Here is a 27,554-nt window from a genome sequence, read left to right as displayed (position 1 = left end):
GCACCTTTCCCAATTATCAATCTCCCAGTGCTCTACATCATGCCACTATTATTCTACAAATTACCTGCATCTCTTTTCTCTCTAGGATATAACCACCAATATAGTCTTTATATTCCACAGGTGCTGTCAGATGTCTAGCTCAAACACAGGTCTGATTAAACCCAGAACAATTGTTTCCAAGATACAGTTAGGTTTGAAATACACCTCATCTCTCCTCAGGAGCATTGGATGCCCCAAAACTCATCTGCTTTCTTCGGACATACTAGCTGGCTTCAGAAAAGCTATTACACATACATAAAAATCTTTATCTGAAACCTTTGACTCTTACAATACTGGCATGCCAAAAGGCTTCATGGACTGCAGATGGGGGCAGAATGTGACTGGATCTGGTTTCTAAAAAATAGATTTGTGACACTATGACACATGCTTCAGGGAAGATCTTAAATTCTGTTTCACAGGTCGCAGTGGTGGTCACTTTTGAGTAGCAACAATGTTCTAAAGCTACAAACTCCTCTTCACTCCTTCAACCTCTGCCCGGAAGGAAAGGCTCTGCACCCCTTCAAGAGACTCCTGTCCGTAAGGGAAGCACCATCTGTGCTGCCCTTTCACCGACCCTCAGTTTCCCATCTGTAGAATAAGGAAGGACGACAGGCCCTGGCTTAGCCACTGCAGTCTCCCCCACTGCTAATCCATCGCTGTTTGTTTTCGCTGCTGACCATGGCCAGTCTCTCTCCAGACAGCCACCTGCACTGCTCTCCCCCAGGGGTTTGTACCTTCACTGCCAACTTACTGCATGAGAGGGACAGTGTGTCCTCCCAGCATCTCCCAGGGCAGCTGCATAGTAACTCTATTGTGCACTTGCACAGCGGGAGAGGACCTGAATCTCTTCTCCTTGAAGCCAGGCATCCTGACTGAGGCCTTCAGAGACAGCTTGGAGAAGGAGCACATCTCGTGGAAGGCAGCAAGCAGGGCAGAGGGTGAGTGAATCCCCGCCGCGTGGGCCAAGCCAATGCTGCAGCAACGCCCCCGTGGGCAGTGCTGGCAGTGTGGGAGTGAGCTGTGCAGGAGAGCGAGGAGCTCTGCGACCAGCAGGAACCCAGCCTGCGGGGTGACCCTTTGAGGGAGAATCACCACAACACATATTTATCCCATTTAGAGAACAGAGGAGGTAAACTTTGACTGTGGTTTTAATAAAGCATGAGACCAGCTGAGGCCTTTCTCATACCTGTAGTATTTTAAGCATTCTCCTCCCTCAGGCTGCTCCTTTAGGTCTTAAGGGCTGGGTTTACACTGCTCTTGCTCTTTCTATCTGCATCTCTAGCAGCATCCCTTTCCTCAAGTGGACCTCTAATTTCCATAGATTTATGGCAGTATAGTACCTTTAGGCTTTGATTGAAACTGGTGGAGGTTTCAAAAGTTAGGGATGGAGACACTGTCAAGCAGACACCTACAGAGACAATACGACCCCATGGGATTCCTTCCCATAGAAAAACAAGCTAAAAGCTATGTAGTCATGACATTTGAGGCCCTATCATAATGGAGAAACATAGGAGTACAGAAATAATGGAGTCTGAGCAGCCTAAACTTTGGCCTTCTTTAATGTTTGGCTACATGACTTCGCAATTTTAATGACTCTTTCAAGGAATCATTTTTATATTCAATGCAGGACTTTGTGCAATGGCATGTTAACTTTGATGGACTCTGTTTAAGTGGGGGAAGCTGCCTTGTAATTTTCTGTTGATTTTCACCTTTTCTGCATTTTTCCCTCGCACACACGCCCACTGAGAGTAGATTCACAAAACCGTGCACAAATAAGCAGAGGATCAGCAATGCAAAAGCCATCCACATCCTTGTGCCCATGCCATGGGTGAGGGGAGGCCGATGAGCGTGACCCTCCAGCCTTGCACGGACAGGCTCATTGAACTTGACAGCACCACTTGTGTGCAGGGAGATGACTCACTTGAGCAGGGGGCTGTGGAATCTGCCCCTGCTTGTTGAGCCGCTTTTTTCATAGCAGATACTGGCTGTTCAAAAAACACTCACGTTTCTATTTTCAGTCACTGTTTACAAGTACGGACGAACAACAGCGAGGGAATGGAAATCTGCTACCAGCTAGCACTCTCCCGGCACTCTCAAAAGCAGTTTACAGAAACTACATTATTGGAGAGGATGAGAATGGACAACTGCTCTAAGTACATTAAAAATACGTTATTATCTGCCAGAGACTTCACATTTCCTAAGAGGAAGGCGAATATCTGGCACTTTCTCTAGCAGGCTAGAGGAGTAATTACTACTGCGGTGACTTAGACTCTTATCTTTGACAAATTGTCAAGGATTTCTGAGACTAGTGAAGTATCCCAGTGTTTTCAAAATATCAGCAAATTTTCTCGTGAAGAGCTGTACGGTTACGGGTGCTTGACTGAAGCACCTCTTAATGGCTGTCAGAAGTAATTTGCACTATTGCTCAGCAGGGGCAACGGATGGTTTAATATCCAGGCCTTTTGCTCTGCACAGGCATGTCAGCTAAGTTCATATTGTACCCAAAGGAAATTGCTACCCATTCTTTGTACATTTGCTCCTCTTTGTGTGAAGTCGCCTGCTACTCCAACAGGCCAGTTCAAAGTCCCTCATCAAAACCGTAACTGCAGTTCAATCAACAGTGTTTTACAAGAGGGAAAATGACTTCACCACAAGTGCTCAAAATGGATGTCATGCCAAACTTACAACTCATCAAGACGTGAGGACACTTCAGATGACCTGTCTTGATTTTCAAAAGCTGAGTTTTATTGAGCAGTAATCTCAACAATTTTGTGTTGTTCTCCTTTCTAATATAGCAGTGGACTCCTTTCTGCAAAGGATTCTGTATGCCTTGAATGCCCATGATGAGCTGGCAGGCACAAGCAGCTTCTCATGTCTGGGTTTTCTTCAGCAGAAGCATGGTTGATATGTTACTGAGATCAGAACAAAAGGTCAAGGAAAGCAAAACAAAGAAATTTAATCTTGAGTCTGCTACTCATCTCTCCACATGCTGAGAAAATCCTTATGTATTTCCCTTTTTCAGTTTCAGTCCTCTACATGTTGAAAAGTATTATACATCTGTATTAATATAGTATTCACACCTAAGATTAATAATGAGGGAAAAGCCTATCTCAGCCAAAACAAGGACTCAAAGTCAGTCAAGAGATTCCAGTGGAAGATAAATCAGCCTTCATTATTCCTAGCACTGTCAGAAAGACACCTTCCCTTTCACCCCGGAAGTTCTCCATGTGAACAAAGGAAGCTCAGGTGATTTAATGAAGAAATTAGCATTCAGCTTTGTTAGAAAAAGGTCCAATGACTCATTCTCAAGAGTATATGAGATGAAGAGTTGACCTGATCATGTGGGGGCTCCCGAAATGACAAGTGCGTGTGAAACAGGGGGTGAGCTTCAGGAGGGAGGACCCTGCAAGCTGCGAATGCTGATTTGAGGGCTGCTGCTGCCAGATGCTCAGTCTCCAGAAGAAAGTGTTCCCAGTGGTAAGTCTGCAGTTCTCAACAAGAAGCAGGCTATCAAGAAATGGCCTCTGATAATAAATAATCCTAGAATCATTGTATTTCTTCCCCCCAACCCCACGTGTCATTTGCCGGAAGATAAAATGAATCAACATGAGGCCATCAGGGCTAGCTGTGATCTCTGCCCCTCTCACGACCATTTGGCCCCCACCTTCTCATTGGATCTTCTTAATCTCGTTGGTTTTATTTTCTGTTTTCCTTGGTTCCTTTTCTGTTTATTTTCCTCCCACTGACTGAAATGTTATTTCTGTTCTTTTTTTTCATGTTTAAACCATAACAATTAACTAGAAGAAAAAAATTCAGACCTTATTTAACCTCACCCATCAATAGAAATCCAGTAAAATGTGATCCAATTGCAGGTCTGCAATGCTTTCTACTCATTCCAGTTTATTTATTTAAATTTGATGGGAAAGCTGTTCTTTGTGGCAAAGAGAATGTATTTTGCTTTGGTCTCATTGTTAGCTCATGCTGAAAGGAGACAAACCACACTTGCATAATCATATTTATTAGATCATTAGCACGGTTTCAGAAAAGTGCCAACAAGCAGCACATAGGGAAAAAAGCAAATCAAGCAAAGGCCAATGGGTGGAAAAACTCTGGAGGGATCCTGCAGGCAGCACACAGCAGTAATGAAGCAGATACCTCTGATGTCTCTGGTTAATTATCTCAGCGAGGGTTTGTTGTGAGGCACTGCTGTGGCCGAGCCACAACTAGGTGCAAGAGTGGGACACCAAGTTAGGTGTAAATGCAAGTGATTTGTTTCCTTTAATGACAGCACTGACACATATGGCATTGAAGGGTCCCAGAGTGATCACTTCTGAAGCAGTGACACCCTGTCCTGGCTTAGGGACAAATTTGGGAGAAAACCCCTGAATAGGATCCCTCTGGGAAGCAAACCCAAGTGGCCCCTCTCTCTAACCGGTCTGGTAAAAAGCTTCTTTGGAGAAAAGTGGAAAAAAATATTTTACTTAACAAACAAAGTGCATACAAGTATAAAGAAGGAATAATTTGAAACAATAAAACCTCTCGTTCTGGAGTGAGATGGCAAATTGAGAAAGTCCTTGTTGTGGATGTAGCTCGGCTTTTTCTTAGTTTTTTATCAGTCCCAGTCTCTCCGGCACTGCTGGAAAATGCCGAGCTCCAGGCCCCGGTGAGCTGCAGGTGCAGCCCCCAGTGCTCCCATGGGTGTTTTTAGTCCAGAGCAGGTTTAAACAGTCCCAAGAAAAAAAGAAAAAAAAAAAAAACAGTCCAGGGAACTTCTCTGCCCTAGCTAGCTGAAACTAGCCAAAAGCAAAAAAATCTCTGTCCTGCAGTCTCTTCAAGCCTCTGCCGAACACCCCGTCTGGAAAAGAATGTGCAGGAGTCAGACAGTTTTCTCAAAACAAACTCCACGCTTCTCCTTGCTCTTAGAACCAGTCTTAAAGGCACAGAACTCAATATACAGCACAAACAGACCAGACGATTGGGGATATAAGCATCACAAAGTCATCCTAGGACACACCCACAAACTAGATGTCTTTGTTGCATTTATATGTACACACAACCTCAAAATTATATACACCTGCCTATGCTTTCAGGCTGGCAGGCTTCCCAACAGAATTGTCCTGTTTTTCTTTAGGAGCCTTGTAGATTTGTTCTTCTGGTCACTAATGTTGTTTTTGCTCAGTTTAGTCACACAGCCTTCTCTTTGTCTCATTAGGAAGCTCCCTCTGCAAAACAGTAGTTCATTAGGAGATAATTTATGCATCAATAACATACCTTGGTGACTGTGCATTGTCTATACCTACAAAATAAGGGGAATATCAGTGGCATAGAATCAAGTTTGTTAAATTATAACACAAGGGAAATAAATACTTTGTAAACAATTTTTTTGGTATCTGAACAGAAAATGCCTTGCTCTTCACCAGCTCATTAGTGGAAAGTTCAGGAGATGAGTGACTGTAGATGCTGCTGACCTTTTGTGCTGAGGTAGCACATTACCAGAGAAGAGGATCAGAAAAAATGTCAAGGAGTGCAGGAGAACAGGTAAAAACTCAGATCTGTGTAACATTTTCTACACACATACACTGAAAAGGCACTTTAGAAAGCAACAAGTTGCTAAGACCTTACATTACCTTTGTACTATTTCTAGGTTGAAAATGTTGCATGCTTAAAACTCCTTCTTGAGAGACACTGGTGAAAAAGGCTAGATAATACTTTTTTATGTCTGAGAGGCACAAAAAGTACCTTTAGTTAAAGAGATAATGCCAATTTTATGGTCATTTAAAAAAAAATTACTTTAAATAAAGTTCAAACCAAGTATCTGAAATTCTCTGACAAGTGTTTTCTTCCTTTGGAAAAAAAATAATTTGCAGTTGTGTCTTTCAATTCTCTCTCTTCTCCCACTCCTCCCTTGATGTGGTGCAAATCCTAACAAGAAAGAGTCCAAGCTGCCTACAGTCAAATTTACTGCACACTGGTAATACGATGGAAGACATGGTATGGGTTGGAACTGCAAGCAGAGGTGCAGTGCCATTACCGTGAAAACTAAGTGCTCTCCATATACATAGCATAGATAAAAATGTGTAGCTGTAAATATATAGAAAGAATTAAAAATTATTAATTAATGAATGAAGGCTGCTCTGTGTTCAGAACTGCCCTTTTTGTGCTGTGTTTCGCAGCAGAAGTGCCATGTTGAAGATTTCACACTGTCTTGGATTGTACTGAAATAGGAGCTTAGCCCTGCGCTTGATGTTTTCCAACTCTCTGCCACAGAACAGCTTGGAGTAAACAACTCTGTTATTAACATGTTGCTCAAAAGCAGTCTGAAAACACAAAAGCTTTTTTTTTTTAATCTTAAAAAGACACACTGAGAATTCTTTGCTGCCTCAGGAAATAGATATGCAGCTTGATGGGCCATGCCCTGTTTTGGGAATAAGTTACACAGAATTTTTTTTCTCCTATTCCAAAATAACTGATTATGATCTGCCCAGATGTTCTTTTCATCTTTGCAGATTATTTCTTCTCTTTTTTTCCAGCTCACACAGACCAACTGCACCACAAACAACAAATGATGCACTACAGATGAAGATGGCAAAAGTTTGCCTTCCTCTTACTCAAGCAGTTCAGGCAATAATGGTAGTTTTGATATTTAACTCTTGCATTCTTGTAAGTCCATGAGGTCTTGGCTGGCTGAAAATTCAGAATACAGGAGAGATTCCTTGCTGGCTGGTAGAGTTCTGCTGATAGTGTGTTGTACTTGTTACAGAGGGGGACAAGCAACATTGCAACAATCTCCCTCCATTAGCTTTCCTCTTCCAATGTGAGTTCCCCACACACCTTAATTTGTTGATGAGGAGGCTGGCTGGCAGGAATGAGTGAAGTTAGATCATCAGCTGTTGGTGGAATAGACTTCCTGGTTCAATGCTCCCAAATCAAAATCAGCTTCTGCAGGAGATTCGCTTTGCACCTCACAGTGGATCTCAGCTCTGGCTCCAGACCCAAATATTTTGACCCAGTGGAGGCCCAGCATAGCTCTGGTGTACAGAGCTGAACCCAAGGACCGTCAAGATGTGGGAAGCACTCAGATCCTCCAGCACATGGAAACCTCTCTGATAGTGTCCATCACTGATATCTTGTGGGACCACCAGCCCCCAGGAGCACATCTTCCCTCGTTCTTGCTGGGCTTTGAGGAAAAAACATGGGTTCCTAAATGCAGAACTCCCATCAGCTTCAACAGGGCAGCATCAGGCCTTTCACATCTTCTGCTGCACAGGTTTTCACCCAGCACCACCAGGCTGCATCAATTAGCCTGTTCTTAAAACAGAGAAATTTTGTGTGGCTGCTGATGACACTGCCAACTCTTCATCTCACCTAGTTGGACAAGGAGAAAATAGAGAGAAAGGCTGTTCAAGTCTGAATTTGGCCATCTCTCTTCTCAGACACATCTGTTTCTGAGAGCAAGAAGAAAATGGGTGACTAACACACAGCTCTGCAGCTCAGCAGCTGGCCCCTGGATCCTTCTCCATGGCACTAAATGTGTCCCTGGCAAACACAAGGTTGAGATTTAAAATGAGGATTTAATGAAAATGCACTCTTTTGCCTGCTTGTTGTCCCTTTAAATTCAGTTTCCATGGAAACAGGTATGGAAAGGCTGCCTGGAGGAAGCCAGGAGAGATCTCTGCCGGGCCGCCTTCCCCTCCGGGTTGCCAGCTGAGCCACCCCAACTGTCAGGCTTTTACAGAGGTTTTTGCTATTGTCATTTACACTTGGAATATGAGTGATGACTCCTCATGGATTCTCTCTCTAAGGAGTCCCGAGGTGGTCAGCCATGCTCCTGTCACCTGCTGCTGGGCTCTTTGCGGGTGGAGCTCCTCTCCTTCCATCCAGTGGAGCACAGGCTCACCTGAACGCCCGTGATGCTGCTTTGCTGCAAATGTCACCCCTGTTAGAGACATCCGCTCCACTGCTTCTTTCTTTTTGAAACGTGCTGGTGCATGTGATCTGAGGATACAGACTGGCCTGGAGCAGCGGTAGAGGGACAGCTTTGTTGTTGATTTAGTGTTTATCCTGGGGGAGCATTTGAGATCCCTCCTGGAGGACTGCACCCTGCCCTGGGGCTCTTCCCAGCACAAGGCAGACACAGACCTGTTGGATAAAGTCCAGAGGAAAGAAAGTAAAATGGTTAGAGCGCTGGAGCACCTCTCCAATGAAGACAGGCTGAGAGATCTGGGCGTGTTCAGCCCGGAGAAGCAGAAGCCCCAGGAAGACCTTTTTGCAGCCTTTTAGTACATTGAAGGGGCTTACAAGAAAGAAAGAGAGAAACTTATTATTCAGGGCCTGTAGTGAAAGGACAAAGTACAATGGTTTTAAAGAGGGTAGGTTAGACGGGACATCAGAAAGAAATGTTTCTAAATTAGGGTAGTGAAACATTGGAACAAATTGTCCAGAGAAATTGTGGATGCCTTATGCCTAGAAGATCATAGAGGCATTAGTGTTCAAGGACATGTTGGATTGAACTCTGAGCAATCTGATCTAGTGGAAAGTGTCCCTGCCCAGGGCAGGGGGTTTGGAGCTAGATGGTCTTTAAGATGGTCTTTCAACCCAAACTGCTTGATGATCCTATGAGCAGGAGCCAAAGCAGACTGTAAAGCAATGGTGTTTGCCTGTGTAGATCCACTCTTTCCAGGTGAACAAAACCAAAGGATCTTAGACCTACAATATGTGGGTGTGACACAGTCCCAGAAAATGGCGCTGGTCTTACAACTGCTGAGATGCATCCACTTCCATTTTTATTAGCATTTGAGGAGCCTTTAATATGTCTCTGTAAGGTTGCCTTAATGAAAACTGAATTTTTAGTGGAACTTGACTAACAACAAGATCTATCCACCCTCCCATCTGAGTTCTGCAAACAAACACAGTTCCAATGTAAAAACTTGAGCAATTTTTAAATGTAATTTATTTTAAATGTAACTAATCCTAATCATCCTAATAGTTCAGTGTTAGCTGTTATTACTTCAGATACATATAAAAACATTGTCCTCCTTGGTTACCTAGATGCTTGCCGATAATTAGAAAGGCAGACTATAATATCCGAGATGTAATACTGAGATAATTTTTTGTGAACCAGATGAGCAATTTCTTGCATATTGTACCAGAAAAAAACCCCTCTGCTTGCTGCTGGTAGAGTCTCAGATGGATTATAACCTTCACCATTGAGCAACTTGTATTGTCAACTTGTATTGAGCAACTTGGAATTCAAACTTGTACTGGGGGAAATTCAGAGAGCAATGGACATAACCAGAGATCCAGAAAATAGACCTAAGAGACAGAATTGAACAGACTGAAGTTAGTATGAGAGGAGGCAAATCAAAGGGCTACATCTCAGTAAAAGGATAAAGAGAGGAAGTTAAAATGCTTTCCATGCCATAGAATTGTAGGGTGGTTTAGATTGGAAAGGGCCTTAAAGGTCATCTAGTTCAAACCCCCTGCAGTGGAGAAGGACACCTTCCATTAGACCAGATCGCTCAGAGCCCTGGCCAACCTGGCCTTGAACACTGCCAGGGATGGGGCATCCACAGCTTCTCTGGGCAAGCTGTGCCAGTGTCTCCAGCATGTCCATGTCTTTCCTGTGCACACATTGGATAGAAAGATGATAACAAGGTTAAGCTGCAAAGGGAGAAAATCTCCCCAGGGATAGAGACAGTCATAAAATAAGGACTTAGGTCTTTCTAAGCCAAATACCCCATCTCAGAGTAGGATGGGCAGGTGCTTTCTCTTTCCTAACATTGGACATTTTCAGTGTCTGAGATGCCCTCCTATCTTTGAACAGCCTGTTCAACACTTCCTCATGAGTTCCTTTTCTGGGAAGCCAAGCTTAATACTTTACTCTTTATTCCCTGTAAATGATTCATCAGCTGTGCCTTCCTCACTTTTGTGGCCTTTGGGCACACCATGATGCTCTGATCCCTTTTGCAAGAGCTGATCCTCTAGCCACCATTTCCCTCCCACACAGAAGGGCACTGTACTGGTAGTGACTCCTCTCTCCAGGCTGCTCCTCCAGTTTCCCTAGATCATTTGTATGCTCTGTCCTTCTTTTCTTTAGCATGCTGGGATAACTCTTCTGGTTCAAGGAGGGAATAGCTTTCTGCTCTGCTTTTGCACTGGTGCTTCCTCGAGTCCTGTGCGCAGTTTTGCGTGCCACAGTTTAAGAAAGACATTAAACTGTTAGAGAGTGTCCAAAGGAGGGCAATGACAATGGTGAAGGGCCTTGAGGTGAAGCCCTACGGGGAGCAGCTGAGATCACTTGGTCTGTTCAGCCTGGAGGAGACTGAGGGGAGAGCTCATTGCAGTTACAACTTCCTCATGTCAGGACCCGAGGGAATGGCCTGAAGCTGGCTCAAGGGAGGTTCAGGTTGGATATCAGGAAAAGGTTCTTCACCCAGAGGATGGTTTTGAGCACTGGAACAGGCTCCCCAGGGCAGTGGTCACAGCACCAAGCCTGACAGAGCTCAAGAAGCATTTGGACAATGCTCTCAGGCCCATGGTGTGACACTTGGGGATGTCCCGTGCATCGAGTTAGACCCGATGATCCTTACGGGCACCTTCGAACCCAGGATACACTGCAATACTGCAGCTTTCTGCAGCCACCACCAATTCCCGCCCTTCCCACGGCCCCGGCGGGGGGCGGACCCGAACCCGCGGCCCCGACGCAGCGAGGGCCCGCCCCGCCGTGCAGTGCGAGCAGAGGAGGTTTGTCCCTCACGGGCCGCCGTGTGCCGGGTGCGCTTCGCTTCCGCGCTCGCCGCTTGCTCGTCTCGTCCGCCGCCCGGCCCGGCCCGGCCGCTGCCCCGCCATGAGCGACAAGGGCGAGCTGGACCTCACCGGCGCCAAGCAGAACACGGGCATGTGGCTGGTGAAGGTGAGGAGCCGCCGCCGCGGCCCCGGGCCCGGCCCAGCGCGGCCTGTGGCAGCCGGGCCCCTCCGTTCATCCCCGCCCCGCCGTGCCCGGGGTGGGCGCCGTGAGGCCTGGATTGCCCGCGTCAGGCTCGCCCTGTGGCCCGGGACAGCCACTGTGCCTGTTCCCCTTCTCTGGGACGGCGCGGGGTTGGGCCTGGATGCCTGCTGAGTGAAGGAGACACCGCAGGGAAAGTTTTGCTACCGGGGAGCTATCGCAGAATAGCGACGGGTTGGAACGAACCTTAAAGATCATTTAGTCCCAACCTCTCTTGCGGTGGGCAGGGACATCTCCCACTAGATCAGGTGGCTCGAGGCCTTACCCGGTTTGTCGTAGAACATTTCCAGGGATGGTGCATCCACAGCTTCTCTGGGCAGCCTGTGCCGATGTGTCACCATCCTCACAGTAAAGCATCTCTTCCTTCTCATTGCTAGGGGTTTGTGATGAGCAACAAACGTGGCAGTCTAACTTTTATTTCCTCAAAACTTTGAGAGTTGGAAAAAGTTTTGAGTGTGCCTAAATTCACGCCCTGATTAAAAAACTGGATCCTCATCCAAGGAGGAAAGTGAACACCAATGTCTTGCCATTACAGCTCCCTTTGGTGCTAGTAAAATACAGCTGCAGTGGAGGGGCTGTGAAAAAGTAGTGAGGGTGTCAAATCAAACCTGTTTGGTGAAGGGCCACATGCTAGTCTGGTGCCACCACTAACAAGCTGGCACTGCTCTGTTCCCTGGAGTGAGTGTCTTGGTGTCAAAACATTTTGCTGCCAATACCAAGCATTGTTTCAAAAAGAGGAACCTGGAGCTGCTGGGGGAGAATGTGCCCTGCCTGCTTTGAGTCCTCTCTGGGCATGCTCCTCTTTTTGTAGACCTCTTTTTATTCTGTCTTGGGAGAAACAGTTCCTTCCTCCCCTTCCTCATTTAGGAATAGGTTCAGTCCATCAACTTGAAAGAACCTGTGGGGACAGGGTGGTACCCAAATACTAGTCCTGGGTGCTGAGGGGCGTGTAACACCATCAATACTTCAACTACCAAAACTTCTTACTGTGGCCCTTAAAAATGGTTGGGGATTTCAGACTTACTTTTCTGTGCAGAATTTTAGGTGGGCAGGTTGCTGCGTCTGGCCTCCTCTTCTGTACTGACACCTGAGTGTGTGGTGTCACGAAGCCACAATGGACACCGTGCAAGTGCTCCAGTTGTGGTAGCTTCTCCTGGACACTATCAGTGAATGCTGGCAGCAGAAAGCTGCAGAAGTAGATCATGACATGCTGAGTTGACAGAATGATGAAATGGCAGATTAAATTAGGAGTTGAAATATCTAATCTGGTGTGCATAGAGAAAAACTATCCTAATTATATGTACACAGCATTTGGCTTTCTGCTGGTTGTCTTTTAGGAGGAGTGTTTTTTTCTGTATGTGGGGATAACTCCATAAGAACATGTCAAATGAGCAGAGTGAACATTGGACATGATTACAAAAGACACAGAAAGCAAAAGAGAAAATATTATTGTACCATCATGTTGCCTCTATCTGGAGTGCTCTGTGTAGCTGTGGCCTCATCCCCCCTGCTGTGGAAAGTGTACAGTGGATGTGGGGACAGTACAGAAGAGAGCACCAGGTCTGAACTTGGCAACAAGGAAAGATGACTGTGGAAGGAACTCCTAAATAGGTTGTTACCTTTCAGGCTGGCAAGAGGATTGATTTGGAAATCTGGTAGAGATCTGAAGCAATGAGTAATGTCATGGATGGTTAAGGAAGAAGTGACTAGGCAAAGGTGAACAGGAAAGAATCAGTTCAAACACAATTAGAGGTGTGTCAGATTAATTCATTGATGGGACTTAGCACAAGCGAAGGAGGTTTTGCACAATGTGTAGTTAAATTTTGGAACTTCTTGCAGTTAGGAGTTTTGAATGTCAGAACTTCCTAGAAGCTCAAACACAGTCAAATTCAGGCAAGAAAATGTAATTGAGACATTAAAAAGTAATATGCTACCAAACCCCATGTCTGCTAAAACACCCTAGAAATTAGAAGAGCATGCTGGGGAAATATATTTTCTTTGTATGTTCTTCCTGAAGTAACTGCCATTGGCTGCATTTGGAGACAGGACACTGAACTTGCTTGTCCTGTAGTCTGATACAGTTTGATGTTTCCTGAAGCAAGAAATTTTCAGGCACATGTGTGCTTACAGTTGGTGCCACTCTGTTTAATGAGAAAACAGGACTGAAAGGAAAGCTGGAGTGTTACTCTTCCAAGTAAATGTTGATGTAGTCCTTCATGTGTTCTGAACTTAGGTCTGTCTTCTTGTATATTAATGATAGTAAAAAATATTGAAAAGATGCTAACACTGCTAGACCATAACATGGGATATGGAGGATCTTAGAGTTTGATTTCCTTTGGACTTGAACTTGGAAACAACCACATCTGTTAGTAGGATTTCCAACTCAGAGGCAAGACGGTTCATAGTACCTGTACTTTTTATCTTCACTAGCTGGGACAACAAGGCTGAATTTATCCTTGCTTTGAGGGAGAAAGCATTCAGTTCTGATAGAATAAAAAACCTGGCTTATTTGATTTCCTTTTATCATTCATTGTGCTAGCACAGAAAGTATTCCAGAGAGACTACTTAACAGGCAATAAAAAGTGTAGTGATGAGTATTTTAGAAGCATGAGCAGTAAAAGGAGATACCATAAAGAGAGTGAGTTGCTTTAGTACAAATCCAGAAAGCAACTGGATTTTTATTTCTGTATTTTCAGTGAAAGCTAAGGTGGAGAAATAGTAAGAGTATTTGGTTATGTGCTTGTGGTAAAGTGAAGCCCATTTAGTGTTAGTCATTAGAATGTTAATTTCTTGTTCACTGATTGTGTTGGTCAGATTTTTTTATTTAATCTGCTGCATTATTCTACAGCTAGAAAGACGATATCTTTAATTACTTTTTGTATGTTCAAAGAAAAATTAAAGCATAGAATCTGACATCAGCCTTAGTTTCTGTTGTATGCACTGCGTATGGATTGCTATATAGAGAAAGAGCTAATTTATTTTTTTTCAGAAAAGTGGAAGTAGTTTGTTGCATCTAGGGGCTTCCTGTGTGCTCCCTTCTAAAGCGGGGTAGGAAGCTGTGCCCAAGCTGAGAGATGGGTGGAGCAGGGGCCCTTGTGTCTCACAGTGCCTGCTGCGTGCCTGTGTCCTGCAGCCTGGGCAGTTGTGTGATATGAGTAGCAAGAGGACAGCAGTGGGAAGAGGTCTTGAGGCAATGCTCCTTAGTACATCAGATTTGTTCAAGTGATGAAATTGTATTTTTTTCTTTTTTTGGAGAGAAGAGTGTTTTTACCTGCAAATCCCAGAATAAAAGCCACTTGTCCTGAGAGGACAATAGCCTTTCAGTTGGGCAGGTACTCTGTCCACAGATCATTCTTTCTGTGGGTATGTATTTTTCAAAATCCTGCTGTGAGATCTGTGAAAATTCTGCCCTGTAAAAAACAGGTTGCTCTTGTTTTCTCTGTATTCTCTCAAGAGTTGTTAAGACTTTGAAACCTGACTCTTTACCATAATTTTTATGTTAAAGTTAAAAGAAAGGTGCATAATGAGATGTCTACGATATTTAAGACTTTATTTGGTCTTTCCTGATTGTTTATGTCATTAGCATGTGGGTTTGTGAGTGGCACCTGGTTTTATCTGAAGTACCTATGGATAGCTGGAAATAATCCTTTGATCATAGCCCTTCATAACCTTTGTCTTTCTCTGCTTAGCCCTTGACGGCAGGTACGCCAGCAGAAAGATGATTAAATGCAGTCTTTGAGACTTTCCCATGCAGCTGAAAGGAGTATGATTGATCTGCAACTTCTTAGTCTGACTAAATTCCCAGTCTGAATCTATTATATAGCAAATCAGTGATTTTAACACCATGAGAGCCCTTCAGTCCTTGTCCACTCATACTGAATGTGCATCTACCTTATTATGGCAGTATAAATAGAGATTAGGTGCAAGCACGTAATATTGCTGTCGAGTCAGCTGGAGCATGTCATAGCATTTGCCATGACTCTAGAAAGAAAACTCTTGTCTGATCTGGTGTGGAATCTGATATAGAAAGTTACCACTTTGAAAACTGAAAAAATATATGTCAATAGATGGTGCCAATTCATGGCCTTCTGTTGTGCTTTTGTGGTATTTTTGACAAAAGTTGTCTGAACTTTATGAGAACCTGGACTGCCATTTAGTTTGTCTGAGCAGTTGGAGACATCTGGGTTTTGTAGTTGTTCCACGTGTACTTCCTGGGGTGCTGTGAGTCTAAAGGTAAGTGCTAACTAAGCTCCAGTTCCAAGATATCTTCTAGAGTTCTTGAAGAACTGATAAATGCAGAGTTAATGTTAATTTAATTTGAGCTTTAGGAAGTTAGGAGGTTGTTCTTTGTCAGCAAGTTATTGGAACAAGCTCTTTTTCTCCCCGGCTTGGCTTAGTTTTACTCTGTACAAGACAAAAGTTGAGCTTCAAAGTGCTTCTTTGCTGCTTGACGCAGAAAATGCCCCAAGCATAGGTTAGTGCATTTATCTTTCTTACTGGCTGTGCCTCACACAGTTTTTCCACATGGGCACAGATGTTTTCAGTAGCTGGGGATTGTCTGAGCCAGGACAAACTTTGCTGTGCCAGTAAAGAACATGAGTGTAAAGTTCTGAGGAGTGTGCTCCTTGCCAGAGGCCTTTGTTGTCCATTTTGAGGCCAAGTCACCCGATGCTGCAGATACCACAGCCTTTGCAACTGAAGAATTAGTGTGTAGGTGAGGTAACAGCACTGCAGCAGCTTTTAATCCTCAGTTTATGTGCAGGTCTTGTTCCTGTCCCTGGACTAATCACTACTTTGTGCAGCTGTTCTGGAAAATGGGTTGGGGAGCTGCTTTGGTTGTTCCACCAGCTAAACACAAAATCAACCCAGCTAAAACATCATAGTCATCCACTCCTCCTAGCTACATCAGTCTGCTCTTTCCACATACTGACCAGCTGTACAAAGATTTGCCCAATGCACCGAAGAGCTGGGAATGAGTGATGGGAGGCAGATTTGCCTGGGGTGGTTCTGCTGTTGGAGGAGTGGCAGTAGGCTGTGGTCTGCTGCTCAACGTGTCTGAGGTTCCCAGACTCTAAGCCTTCCCTTCACAGCAGAAATTGCCTAACTTCTCATCACTGTGACTGGTTGGTTGATTTTTTTCCCCAAAGAGATGATAATTTCTAATGAATATTTAAAAGTATAATTTTACCCAATAAAATATCGAGAGTGCTTAGTTTAAGAATATGATGCTAATCCTCTTCTGCCTTTTATGATTGGATAGTAGTATTTGAGATTGAAGTTCTAAGATTTTTCTCTCATTTGAGAATCTACATTGCTGTTATTTTTGTGCTATATTATTCTCTTTAACAGAATATATATATATATATATGTATGTATATGTGCATGCATACGTATATAACAGCTTGAGAAGTGGGCTTGCATGAGTTTCATAAAATTCAACAAGGCCAAGCACAGGGTCCTGCACTTGGGTTGGGGTAACCCCCAGTATCAATGAAAGGTGAGGGAAGAAAGGGCTGAGAGCAGCTCAGGACAAGGACTTGGGGGTGCTGGTAGATGAGAGGCTGGACATGACCTGGCAATGGGCACTTGCAGCCCAGAAAGGCAATTCTGTCCAGGGCTGCAACAAAAGCAGCATGGGCAGCTTGACAAGGGTGAGGATTCTGCCCCTCTGCTCTGCTCTGCTCTGCTCTGCTCTGCTCTGCTCTGCTCTGCTCGGGTGAGCCCCCTCTGCATTGCTGTGTCCTGCTCAAGCTCCCAGCATAAGAAGGACACAGACTTCCTGCAGCAGGTGCAAAGGAGGCCACAAAGATATCAGAGAGCTGGAGCACTGTGGAGTCCCTAGTGGCAACAGAGCGCCTCTTCTGTGAAGGCAGATCAAGAGAGCTGGGTCTGCTCAGCCTGGAGAGGAAAAGGCTCCAGGGAGACCTTACAGGTGCCTTCCAGTGCCTCAGGGGGGCTGATGAGAAAGATGGGGACAGACTTTTTAGTAGGGCCTGTAGCAGTTGAACAAGGAGTAATGGTTTTAAGTGAAAGAAGAGTGGATTTAGACCAGTTGTAAGGAAGAAATGTCTTATGATGGGGGTGGTGAGGCACTGGCACAGGTTGCCCAGACAAGCTGTGGATGTGGCATCCCTGAAAGCATTCAAGGTGAGGTATATGGAGCTCTGAGCAAACCGATCTCGTTGAAGATGTCCTTGCTCATTGCAGGAGGTTTGGACTAGATGTCCATTATGGCCCCTGCCACCCAAAACCATCTATGGCTCTCTATTATCTACTACATTTAGTTCATACTTTATTCTAAAGTGGTCAGGGTGAAAGCATTTAAAGTATTTACACATACACAGCTTATATAGAATTTTAAAATCTGCTTTTCTTGAAATCTGTTGTCTTTTCTTAGGTCCCCAAATACTTGTCACAACAGTGGAGTAAAGCTTCAGGAAGAGGTGAAGTGGGAAAACTAAGGATTGTCAAGTAAGCCTTTACTCTACATTTACTGGTTGCATTTCTTAGAAGTTACCTGCATAAAATAAGTATATGTTGCACCTGTTCTGAGACACAGTCCTTGCCAACAGTGTGCATATTTCTCTGATCCATGAGCAGTATTTGCTTGTGTAGTGATTAGGAGTATAAACTGTACAAAATTATACTGGGGAGTCACTCTGTCCCATTACATGAGGTTTGATTTCCTATGTTTAAGGAAACCTAACTGCGAAATTTGCTTTTATTTACATGTTTTACTTTGCTGCTTCTGTTCCCACGTAATGGCTTTTGCCATTTATTCTTGGGCATCAGCCTAACAAAAAATTGACAGCTCAGGAGTGAAGATGAATAACAGAACTAGAATTTGAATTTGCTTTTTTATCAGGAAGGCTAAACTTGAGGAATTAGGTTATGGAAATGCTGTTAAATATTTATATATTTATTAAATATTAAATATTTTCTTTTTCAGAAATCAAGGAAGAACGGAAGTAAGTAATTGTCAAAGTTTATATTTTGAATTCTAAGAACCGTTTAGAACGTACTGGTTTCTAATGTCACAAGTTTTTTTGTTATACATCTAGCGAAGCATTGTGCCACAGAGTCAGGAGGAGAGAATTCTGTAGCAGCTCTGCCCATAGATGCCTGTGGGACTTGCATCAGGTCTCTCTGTTCCCTCACTTTGATTACCTTCTCTTCAAACATTCTGAGATGTGTTAGTACAAAAGGCTAAGGAGGATGCACAGGAAGGGCACATGGTGCTGGTGTGAAGTATCTCTCTTCAAGTTCCTGGCTGTGGCCTGTGTCTAGGGATTCTGGTTATCCAGTCCCCTGTTGTATTGAGCATGCAGTGTGAACATGGCAAAGGAGCTGTGTTTAAACCTCTTCTGGGCTGTATGCAATCCAGGAGTCCCAGGCTAGTAACACTTGTGCTACTTCAGCACTTTTTCTGAGCTCACCTGGCTATGTGAAACATTTTTCAGCACTCATACTGAGCAATGGCTGAAAACCTATTATGCCATATATTTTAATAAGTAAAATCAAATTGTTCTCTGACTTCAGGAGGAAGTAATTTACAACTTATTGAAAGCTGAGTAAATTTTATTAAGTGCATGAAAGCTTTGAATTCTGTATTTCAAACAAGAGATCAGTGTGGAAGGACTCTTATATCACCCTTTATTTTTGAAATAGAGATGTGTTATACTGCTTGTGTTTTCTCTCTTTTTGTTTCCCCTTGTGAAACAGTGTAATTGAGTCTGTTTAGTAACACTGTGGCAATTGTGATTGTTAGGTGTCATTTACTTTGAATGAAGAGCTTGCAAGCATCAATGATATTGGAGGAAAGCCTGCTTCAGTCAGTGCACCAAGGGAACATCCATTTCTTCTGCAAAGTGTGGGAGGACAGACCTTAACAGTGTTCACAGAAACTTCAGTAGGTAAGTTAGAATTAAAGTTGTTATGACTCCAGTATTTCTGCTTTCAAGGAACTCAGTGCTGTAAAAGACAGAAGACTTGGAAGTCAGATTTCGGCTGTTTTGTTGTTTTCTGCGTAGATAACAGTATTGTAATTTTTTTGTGTCTGTCTGTTTACTTGGTGATTGAGTAACTGATTTAAGTTCTCCAGGATTATCATGTACATTTCAGCTCTGAGTCTTCTGGAGAGAGCAGAGGGAGCGTGGAATGCAATACAGAGTGCAGTACATTGTGTAGGTTCTCCTTTAGGGTTTTGACTGAAAAAACATGCTTTTGTGTTCCCATGTATTTTTTGTATGAGCTAGTATTTGGTTTTTTTATCCTTGAATTAGTCTCTGCTGTGAAGATAATTTTATAAGAATGCTGATTTTCCCTCTATCCATTTTTTTAATCGATTAAAAATATTGCATTTCCTAGCAACTAGAAAAAGTTATTTGGATTTACTGAGTAGAAGTTATTATATTAACTGTGAGGAAAGGGTAGTTAGTTACGTGAGGAGTGATTGGGATGAAGCACCAAATAAGCATAAACCCTGTCAAAATTGGTTTTGTTTGAGATTAGCAAGCAAAACATAAAGTCAGTGTATTTTCCTGAAACATTTAAATGCAAAATGGCTAAAATCTTTTGCTGTTGCATTTAAGTTGATACAGTGACAGTACAATCAAAAATATACTTTACTGTGCTTTTCTTGCTTGACTATTTTTTGCTTTTAAAAATGAACATGACACAAATATTCCAAACTCCAGTCAGATTCCTTACAGACACCATGCTTCTGAAGCTACACTCATGTGCTTAAATGTGTAGGCATGTTTTGAGCTCCAAATTTCAAAGTGACTTATGGCTAGTGAGAGAACGGATGTCTGAAGAGTGGACTGTACAGATGTCCCAAGTGAAAGAAAGGCTGCTACTGTATTGCATGCCAGAAAATCCCCATGGAAGAACCCACTATACTGACCATGGAAAAATGCGCTATAAAAACTTACGTATCTTTGCACACCAGTCAATCCACAGTAAGTCAGTAATAGGAAATTGAAATTCATTCATTTCTAGGTTCACAGACCAGTGTTAGTCTTCATTTTATACTTAGCATTTTTTTTCTGAAAAGCATCTTGTTCATTTTCTTTTTTTAAACTGCACCATGTAACATAGGCAATATGTCACTTTGAACCATGGGCCAAAGATTAAGCTGGTATGGAACTGTGGATATCATCTAGAAGGGTGCAGCTGAGGAATTTAGGCAAATGAAATATGGATAGAAAAGTGCTTCATAGTGCATTCAAAAAGTGCTTCAAAGTCAATACCCTTATTGACGACTGACTTAAATCAACCAGAGCAAAAGGTGTAAAGCAGTTGGGTTTGTTTTGTACAGGGTAGGGTTTTTTGGATTGGGGGATTGTGATTTATTCCCCCCTCCACCCTTTTTTTGAGTACATTGAATGCCCTAAGATATATTCTCTGTTTAGGATCCTTATGTTGTAGTGACTGTCTTTTTGATGGCTTTTCTGAGATATGCTGTGGTCTTGGAAGATGCTGTAGGCAGTTTTTATATTCTGGATAATTCAGCACTTCACATTGACTCATCAGGTCATTTAGAGCAAGCAAAAAAGATCAAATTTGACAAGTAATTTAATATTTTCTGCATGATGTAATTTCTAGTCTTCTGAATGGATTTTCTGTGGGTTTGGTTGTGCTTTGTCTTAACTGAACTTGCTTCTCCTACTTGCAGTGTTGGAAAAAATCCTTTAGTTCTTTCACTGTAAATGTCTGCATCTCTGGTGGTCCCATATTTGTTAATGGACAGCAGTAGGCTCTTCTAAGGTGCAATTTATTGTGTCCAAAGTGTAATGAATTGCAGTTTCTTGCTCTTCTGCCGTGTGTATCTGAGCTAATAGGAAGCTTGGTAAACTAGCTCCCATCCCAGGTACTGTTAAAAATCTGGCCTGTGCTGGCTTTCACACATTCTGCATCTTCTCTTTAGATTAGCTCTGGGATTTCTCCCATTTATTTTCTTTTATTTTCCTTTTTCTGTATTTTGCAATAGCCCCAGTGAACAATACTGAGTACTCTGAAGGTGGTAGTTGCAAAGTATCTCCCTAGTTCCTTTGCAAGGCTGTTGCACACGTAGGCATTTGTTGTCTTCATTGCTGGGCAGCTCGCTGAGGCCTGTGGTGCCGTTCCTGAGCAAGAGTGCAGCAAAGCTGGTGCGGAGCATGGCTTCCGTCATGTCTGCAGAGGGATCCAAAGCACACTTGTCTCTTGCTGTCTGGGTCTTGCTGTCTAGGCTGCTTTTGGTATTATTTCTGCATTAAATATGAACTACATTCTGTTCCATAAACATCACCATATGTACATCAACAGTTGCTATGCAACAATGCTATTTGTGCTTCCAGTCATTTTATCTTATCTTTGTCATCAGCTATCATAGCTGTGGCTTTTTGGCGGGTGAAAAGCAGAAGATTTTGCATATATTTTAATGTGTCTTATTGAACAAAATGAATTCTTTTTATGTACATATAGCTAGAAACTATGCAGGAACAATTCATGGGCCTGATACATAGGGTATATTTGGTTAAAATTATTTCCTGAGCTTCCCACTGGCAGACACCCTAGCATAATGCTGGAATTTAACAGTTTGTTTCTTGGTTGAAGGAATGAGAAGACACTTTTGTTAAACATTTAACTGCAAACTTTTCTGATTATGCTTATACATTATTTCCCTTACTGCTTTAATTGCCCAATGCTTAATTTTTCTGCCAGCATGTAGTTCAGGTTTGCTGGATCTTAATATAAATAAAATTGCAGCTTTGTTAGAGATAATGATAAAAGTTTCTTTTTGAACTGGTTTTTGGAAAAATGTGCTACTAATATGACTTGTGAAAACACAGAACTTGGCAGAGAATTGCATCCCAGACTGTAAAGGACTGATGGGTGGAGGAGAAGATTTTACACTCTAGACACAAATAAAGTATAAGATATTTCTGTAAAGTTGGATGAGATGATTCATTTTATTTAAATTTTGAATATATCTTCACAACTCCCCCTTCATAAGTGGGATAGCCGTAATGTCTATTTTTGTGTCTTTAAAATCTTTCGTGATCTTTCCATCTTACTGAAAGTAAAAAGTGTTCAGAGAATTCCATTGACAGAACACATACCAGAGCTTTGCTTCTGAGCAGCATTCATGCATGGATTGTCTCACTGTTTCATGCTTCACAGAACATTGCTGGCTTTTAATACTTTGTTTTGCTTCAGTTTCCTGAGTCTTCTCTCCTTCAGAAATTCATTTGATGATGCTTAATTATTTTTTTGTGTTCTTATTCAACAATACATGTAACACTGCCTGCAAGAACATGCTCCTTTATTCCCACATGCCTTGAAAATTCTCCCATTGTTTTGAATAGTTGTGTTTTTTTTCCTTTATACATCTTCTCATACGTGGTCGGACCTTTTCTGAGTTTGTAAATGAATCACACCTACCATACAACATACAAAATGCAATTGTATTCCAGTGAAAAAGAATATTCAGAGGTTTTTATTCTGTATTTTGTATATATGTATTTTTAAATATCAACTATATCCGGCCATTAAAGAAATGCGAAGGGAGCAAACCCTAATAAAAACCTTTCATTAATGCAGTTACTTCTTTAATTACACTTAATTATTCTCAGTAAAATACAGTGTGCTCGGAATCTTGATGCCTTGTAATACTGTTTCCAGTTCTATTAGATAAGTGTATGAATCCTGAAATTCCTCCTCAAACTGTTATTTAGGAAATAAACACCCTTGCCGTTCTGCCATCTTAGTGCAGCCTAATGAGGAGTTTTGACGCGTACCTGTCTACGTTAACAGTATTTTCCAGTTGTTTCTGTTCAGGCTGTCACTTAACCATATATTCCAGTCTCCAGAAGGTTTTGGGATCTCACCTAATGCTTCTTTGTTCTATTATGTACTTCAGTCTGTTGGCAGAAGCAGAAAACCTATCAGCAGCTTCATGATCAAAAGAAAAGAAGCAACAGCAGCCTTTCAAATCCATTCCAAATATTTTTGAAAATCATAAAGATGAAACCCTTGGTCAGAAAAGGAGAATTTGTGGCTCAAGCTAATTTAATTACAGACATCGTTTTGATAGCTCAAAATTTTGTGTCTATTAATTGAGACATACACGCCACTTGGGAAACAATTGCAGTTACTGATATCATACCCCTTCTCCATCACAGAAAAATGGAAATTATACTTATTTAATTACTTAATATGCTTGTTGAAGGGTTAAAAAAGTACTGTAAAGCAGGTTCAGCTGGCTGGCAGGGATATTTAATTTTATTTTAATTTCTGTTACTAAAACTATAGACTGTTAATTCCTGTACAAATGATAACAATTGAGGATATAACACACAAAATATATGGTCTGTTAGAATGGACCAAGTGTGATGGGAATAGTCTTTTTGCATGTTTAAAACACCTTTTGTTTTCAGTCTCACTGATGTACATGTAAAAAGCCAACAAGCAACCACTATCCACTCCCACAATGACAGCAAAAACCCACTAGCAACAAAAAAACCAACTAGCCAACCCCAATCTGTTGATATTTACCAGTGATGTTTATCAACTCTTGCATGTTGTAGAGGAGACTGAGCATCTGTAGTCTGCATTAATGAAATATATTAAGTAGGCATAGTACAGCTTCCTTTATCTTCTTCATTATATTAACGCTGACAAGATTTTTAAAGCAGAACTTGTCACCTAATCATAACAAAACTGAGTTGTCTAATGATGAGGAAGAAAAATGATACTTTTTTGCAAGGCTTGAGTTTTGTCGGTTTTTTTGTCTCTGCTGTTGAGGGCAGATACAAACGCACACATTTCCCTGTAGACACGAGGAACATTTATTCCTATTTGAATCAGAGATGCTCTTAGCAATGTTCAAGTGTGATGTGTTTGGCAATAATTTCAGTGAGGTAGCTCTGGTCTTCCATTGAAACTGGGTTGAAACTGAGCAGCTTAAAGTCCAGTTGCATCTCACTTCAGACAGGTGTTTGTATCTTTGTATGTTCTTCATTTCATCCTCTCTCCTTCTTGTGTGTGTACTGAATGTTTCCTTTGTTAAGCTACAATTGAGTTAGGGTATTGGTTGGGCATTTGTTTTATGTCATGCTGTAAATGTGCCAAATTTGCACAAAAAATAGCGTCAACAAGAAAATTCTTGGTTTTCTGCAAACAAGCTCTCCTGGATCTATGTCTGAAAGTTGGCAGGGATCTTTACTCACTTTGTGAATACTCATGGCTGGGAGGGGGCCATGCAACGATTGTTTCTCATAGAGGAAGCAGGTGCCTTCAGCTGCTAAGACTAATGACAGGCACCTGGTGTAAAGAAGAAAGGAGCTGTAAGGTACTGGTTTTTATGTTTGTATTTACTCCTCAGGCTCTCAAGCCATCTCAATGAGAAAAGAGGGACAGAAGTCTTCAAAGGCAGCAAGAACCAGTGGCAAGGAAAAGGTTTTCTAAAATATTTCATGTTTTCTGTTCTTTTAATATCCAGCCTGTAAATGGCAGAAATTATCAACCTAACTGAACTCTAAAATTACTTTGAGTTAGAGCAGTAATTCACTCTTGCCTGTAAGTAAATAGCCTGTAATGACAGCTGTAACTTGCCTGAGTTGAAAGCAAAGGACAAGTATGTTTTACCGTTTCTAGCTGTGTTTCAGGGAAGTGAAAATGTTCTTTTTGTTCTCTGCATCAGAGGATGCCTAAAAAGGAGAAATGTAGGAGTAACAGTCGAATATAATACTGACAAATTAATGGTGGGGTTTAATCTTTTAGGATTTGGTAGGGGTTACCACTCAGGTTACCATAATACTTCTCCTGGCATCCATTTCTTGAAATGAGGGATTGGAATTTCTTGCAGAAAGCTGTTTCTGAATCTGACTCTGCCATTCACCAGTGATAATTTTTTTAGCAAATCACTTTGCAACACAGTGGCTGTTTCATGCATACTTAGGATTCTCTGCTACATGGAACAGGAGATGTTTCTGATTATATGTATTGTACTTGAAAAGTACAAATACCTGACAAAAAATACCAATGGACAATAGTACCATTTGAGGACAAATAATCAGAGAGGAAAAATCTTGAAGAAATAAATTCTTCCATGGCCTGTAGAAGGGGGAGAGAAGAGGTTCATCAAGGTCAAAATTTTACCTAATGTCTAATAAGAACATTCTTTTGCAGAGCCCTGATTGTTTTTGTAATAGTTTGTCTAGCCTGACCAGTGAGATAAATGAATAATGTACGTTGCTTGACCATAATCTAACTACTGATTTTGTATAAATGTGTAACTTTGTTCTTGCAGAGTTCAGTCAGAAGTGCAATAGAATTCTCTTATTTAACGGTTTCTTTTTAGTAGTTTCTGCCATTTTTGAGTTTGGGCACTAAAGAACTATTTTTTTTGTTGCTCCTGGTAGTGAATTATTCCTCAGAAGGTATAGTTTTAAACATTAATCAAATGTAGTGATTTTGATTTTGTCATAATTTTTCTTTTCTCTGCAGCCCAGTTGTTAGATGTAATTTCAGATAGTCAACACAGAAAAATAATGATTACTTTTCTGGTGTTTTGGGTTTTTTTTTTCCAGAAAACCAATCAGAAGAAAAATCAGAAAGTGGCAGTGCTGGTGAGTACAGACGCTTTCTTTGAAGCACTTAAGAAATTACTTATTACTGCAGATTTTGAGTTTTGCTTCTTAAGAAATTGGTAGATTAAAAAAAGTGTCTTTTTTGTTATATTTTGTAGAATATAATAATATTAAAAAATAACTTCATAAACTGCTTATCTGCTGTGCCCAAAAGTTTAAATTATTAATATTTTTTATTTAAAAGAAGGGGAATAAAATTATGAGGGAGAGGTTTAGAAGCATTATGTTCTTTGCAATGTTGTTTTAGCTTTTTTATTTATTTCTCAACCTTTTTTTTTTGTTTCTATTTATTGTTTAAATAAATTTAGTTTAGTTTGAATTCTTTTCTGTTGGCTGAAAAGTTTGTAACATATCTTTTGTTATTTGCTTCCAACTGTATAAACTAAGCAGTCATAAAATTAGTCCATAAAAAGTAGGATTGTCTCTGATGTAGATGGATTAAATAGTACTGAGACTGGAGTGGCACTTGTTAAGTGATAATGGCACAGATAGGAGATGGCTCATGTGAAAGATATGGAAGAGTTTCAAATTCCTGCTTTTCTTAAAAGCATTTCCTAAACATAAGTCTAATGCTAGTGGGTGTTTAAAATGTCTTCTTGAAAGTACTTTTTGGACACTTAAACATGGAGACACCTGCTTTTTCTAATATCTGACTTCTTTGAATTGCATTTCAGAATCAAATATTGTCAAAAGTGTGTAGTTTGTGTCTGGTTAGAAGTAGGGTTTTGGTTTTGTTTTCTGTAACAGGGAATTTTTTGTAAAATGGAGATTCCTTCTATTACACTGGCCTAAGCATGTCAGAAGGTGTTAGAAATGTTATAGTCTGCAGACTTGTACCAAATCTAAGGTGTGTTTTACAGGTTGCAGTTCTTCTCAGTTAATTGGTAAAACCTGTTCTCTCTGATTCTGTGTGAATTGTGGTGCAGTTTTAAGACAAGCAGGGCAACTTCCTAGAGATGGGTATTTTTTACCACTTGAAAACTGAGATTCACTGCTGTGTAGTGTGTCATGTAAATCATATAGTGAGATTTTAACTGCTAAAATGAATCAGAATTTTGATACTTTCATTTAGGGTTTTTTTTAAGTTGTGAGAGTGCACGCTGTTTTGCTTGGCTTTTGTGGTTTATTTTGTTTCGGTTTGTGTTTGAATGGTTGAATTGTCTGCTCTTCACTCTTGGTGCCTCTTCCTTGCTCTGTGAACATTGTGAAAGATGGACCACGTGTTTAGTTGTTTGTATTTTCGTTTTGGCCAGAAGAATGAATTACTGTATGGTGTGAGCTGTTTAAATATACTGACAAGATGAGTTCCAAACCCATTTGATGGAATCAAACTGGTTATGGGTTCACTCTCTGAGTGATGGTAGTTGGTTACCCTGGGGCATATAAAGGAGGACTCTCAGCCATCAGTTACACTATTTGCTTATTCACTTTTTCCTCAAAATCATTGTGAAACTGCGATGACCTTTTTCAAACTACCTCTCAAGTATTTCAGGCTATTTATTACACAAATTTTCTGTTAATCTACTGTTTCTTGGCCTACATCAAATACTTCTGAGGCAAAGATTATGTCTTTTGTGTATTTATTTATCATGCTAGCATAACAATATCCTTTGGGGTATTACTGTGAAAAAAATATGTAAGGTTTATTCATAGTAAGTAAAGAAAGTAAATGAGATAAGACATTCAGAAACAATTTGATTTACATCCTTAAAACATTTTTATATTGGTAAAGTGCTATCAAACTTTAGAATTTTTGTCATAAATCCTTAGTATTACATATGACATTTTTAATCACATTTATTGTTGGGGTAGTTCTAAACCACCTAGAAAAGCTATGATAGTGTTGCTGCTCTACATGATGCTGTTTTTTGAGT

The 27,554-nt window shown here is 41.4% G+C and overlaps 1 protein-coding gene across 1 annotated transcript in view; it reads left to right on the top strand.

The window, feature by feature from the left end:
• The first annotated feature begins 10,807 nt into the window (after positions 1–10,807).
• The window catches only part of GTF2F2 (general transcription factor IIF subunit 2), a 79,366-nt gene continuing 62,619 nt past the window's right edge, over positions 10,808–27,554 (top strand). Inside the window, exons 1-5 of the mRNA XM_040055691.1 lie at positions 10,808–10,951; positions 17,442–17,515; positions 17,994–18,012; positions 18,813–18,957; positions 25,621–25,659. Of these exons, the coding sequence (XP_039911625.1) occupies positions 10,886–10,951; positions 17,442–17,515; positions 17,994–18,012; positions 18,813–18,957; positions 25,621–25,659 (343 nt within the window). The 5' untranslated portion in view covers positions 10,808–10,885. The remainder of the gene's footprint in view (positions 10,952–17,441; positions 17,516–17,993; positions 18,013–18,812; positions 18,958–25,620; positions 25,660–27,554) is intronic.

Source organism: Hirundo rustica, chromosome 2, assembly GCF_015227805.2.
Source record: "Hirundo rustica isolate bHirRus1 chromosome 2, bHirRus1.pri.v3, whole genome shotgun sequence".
NCBI lineage: Eukaryota > Metazoa > Chordata > Aves > Passeriformes > Hirundinidae > Hirundo > Hirundo rustica.
This window is presented reverse-complemented; position numbering and strand designations above follow the sequence as displayed.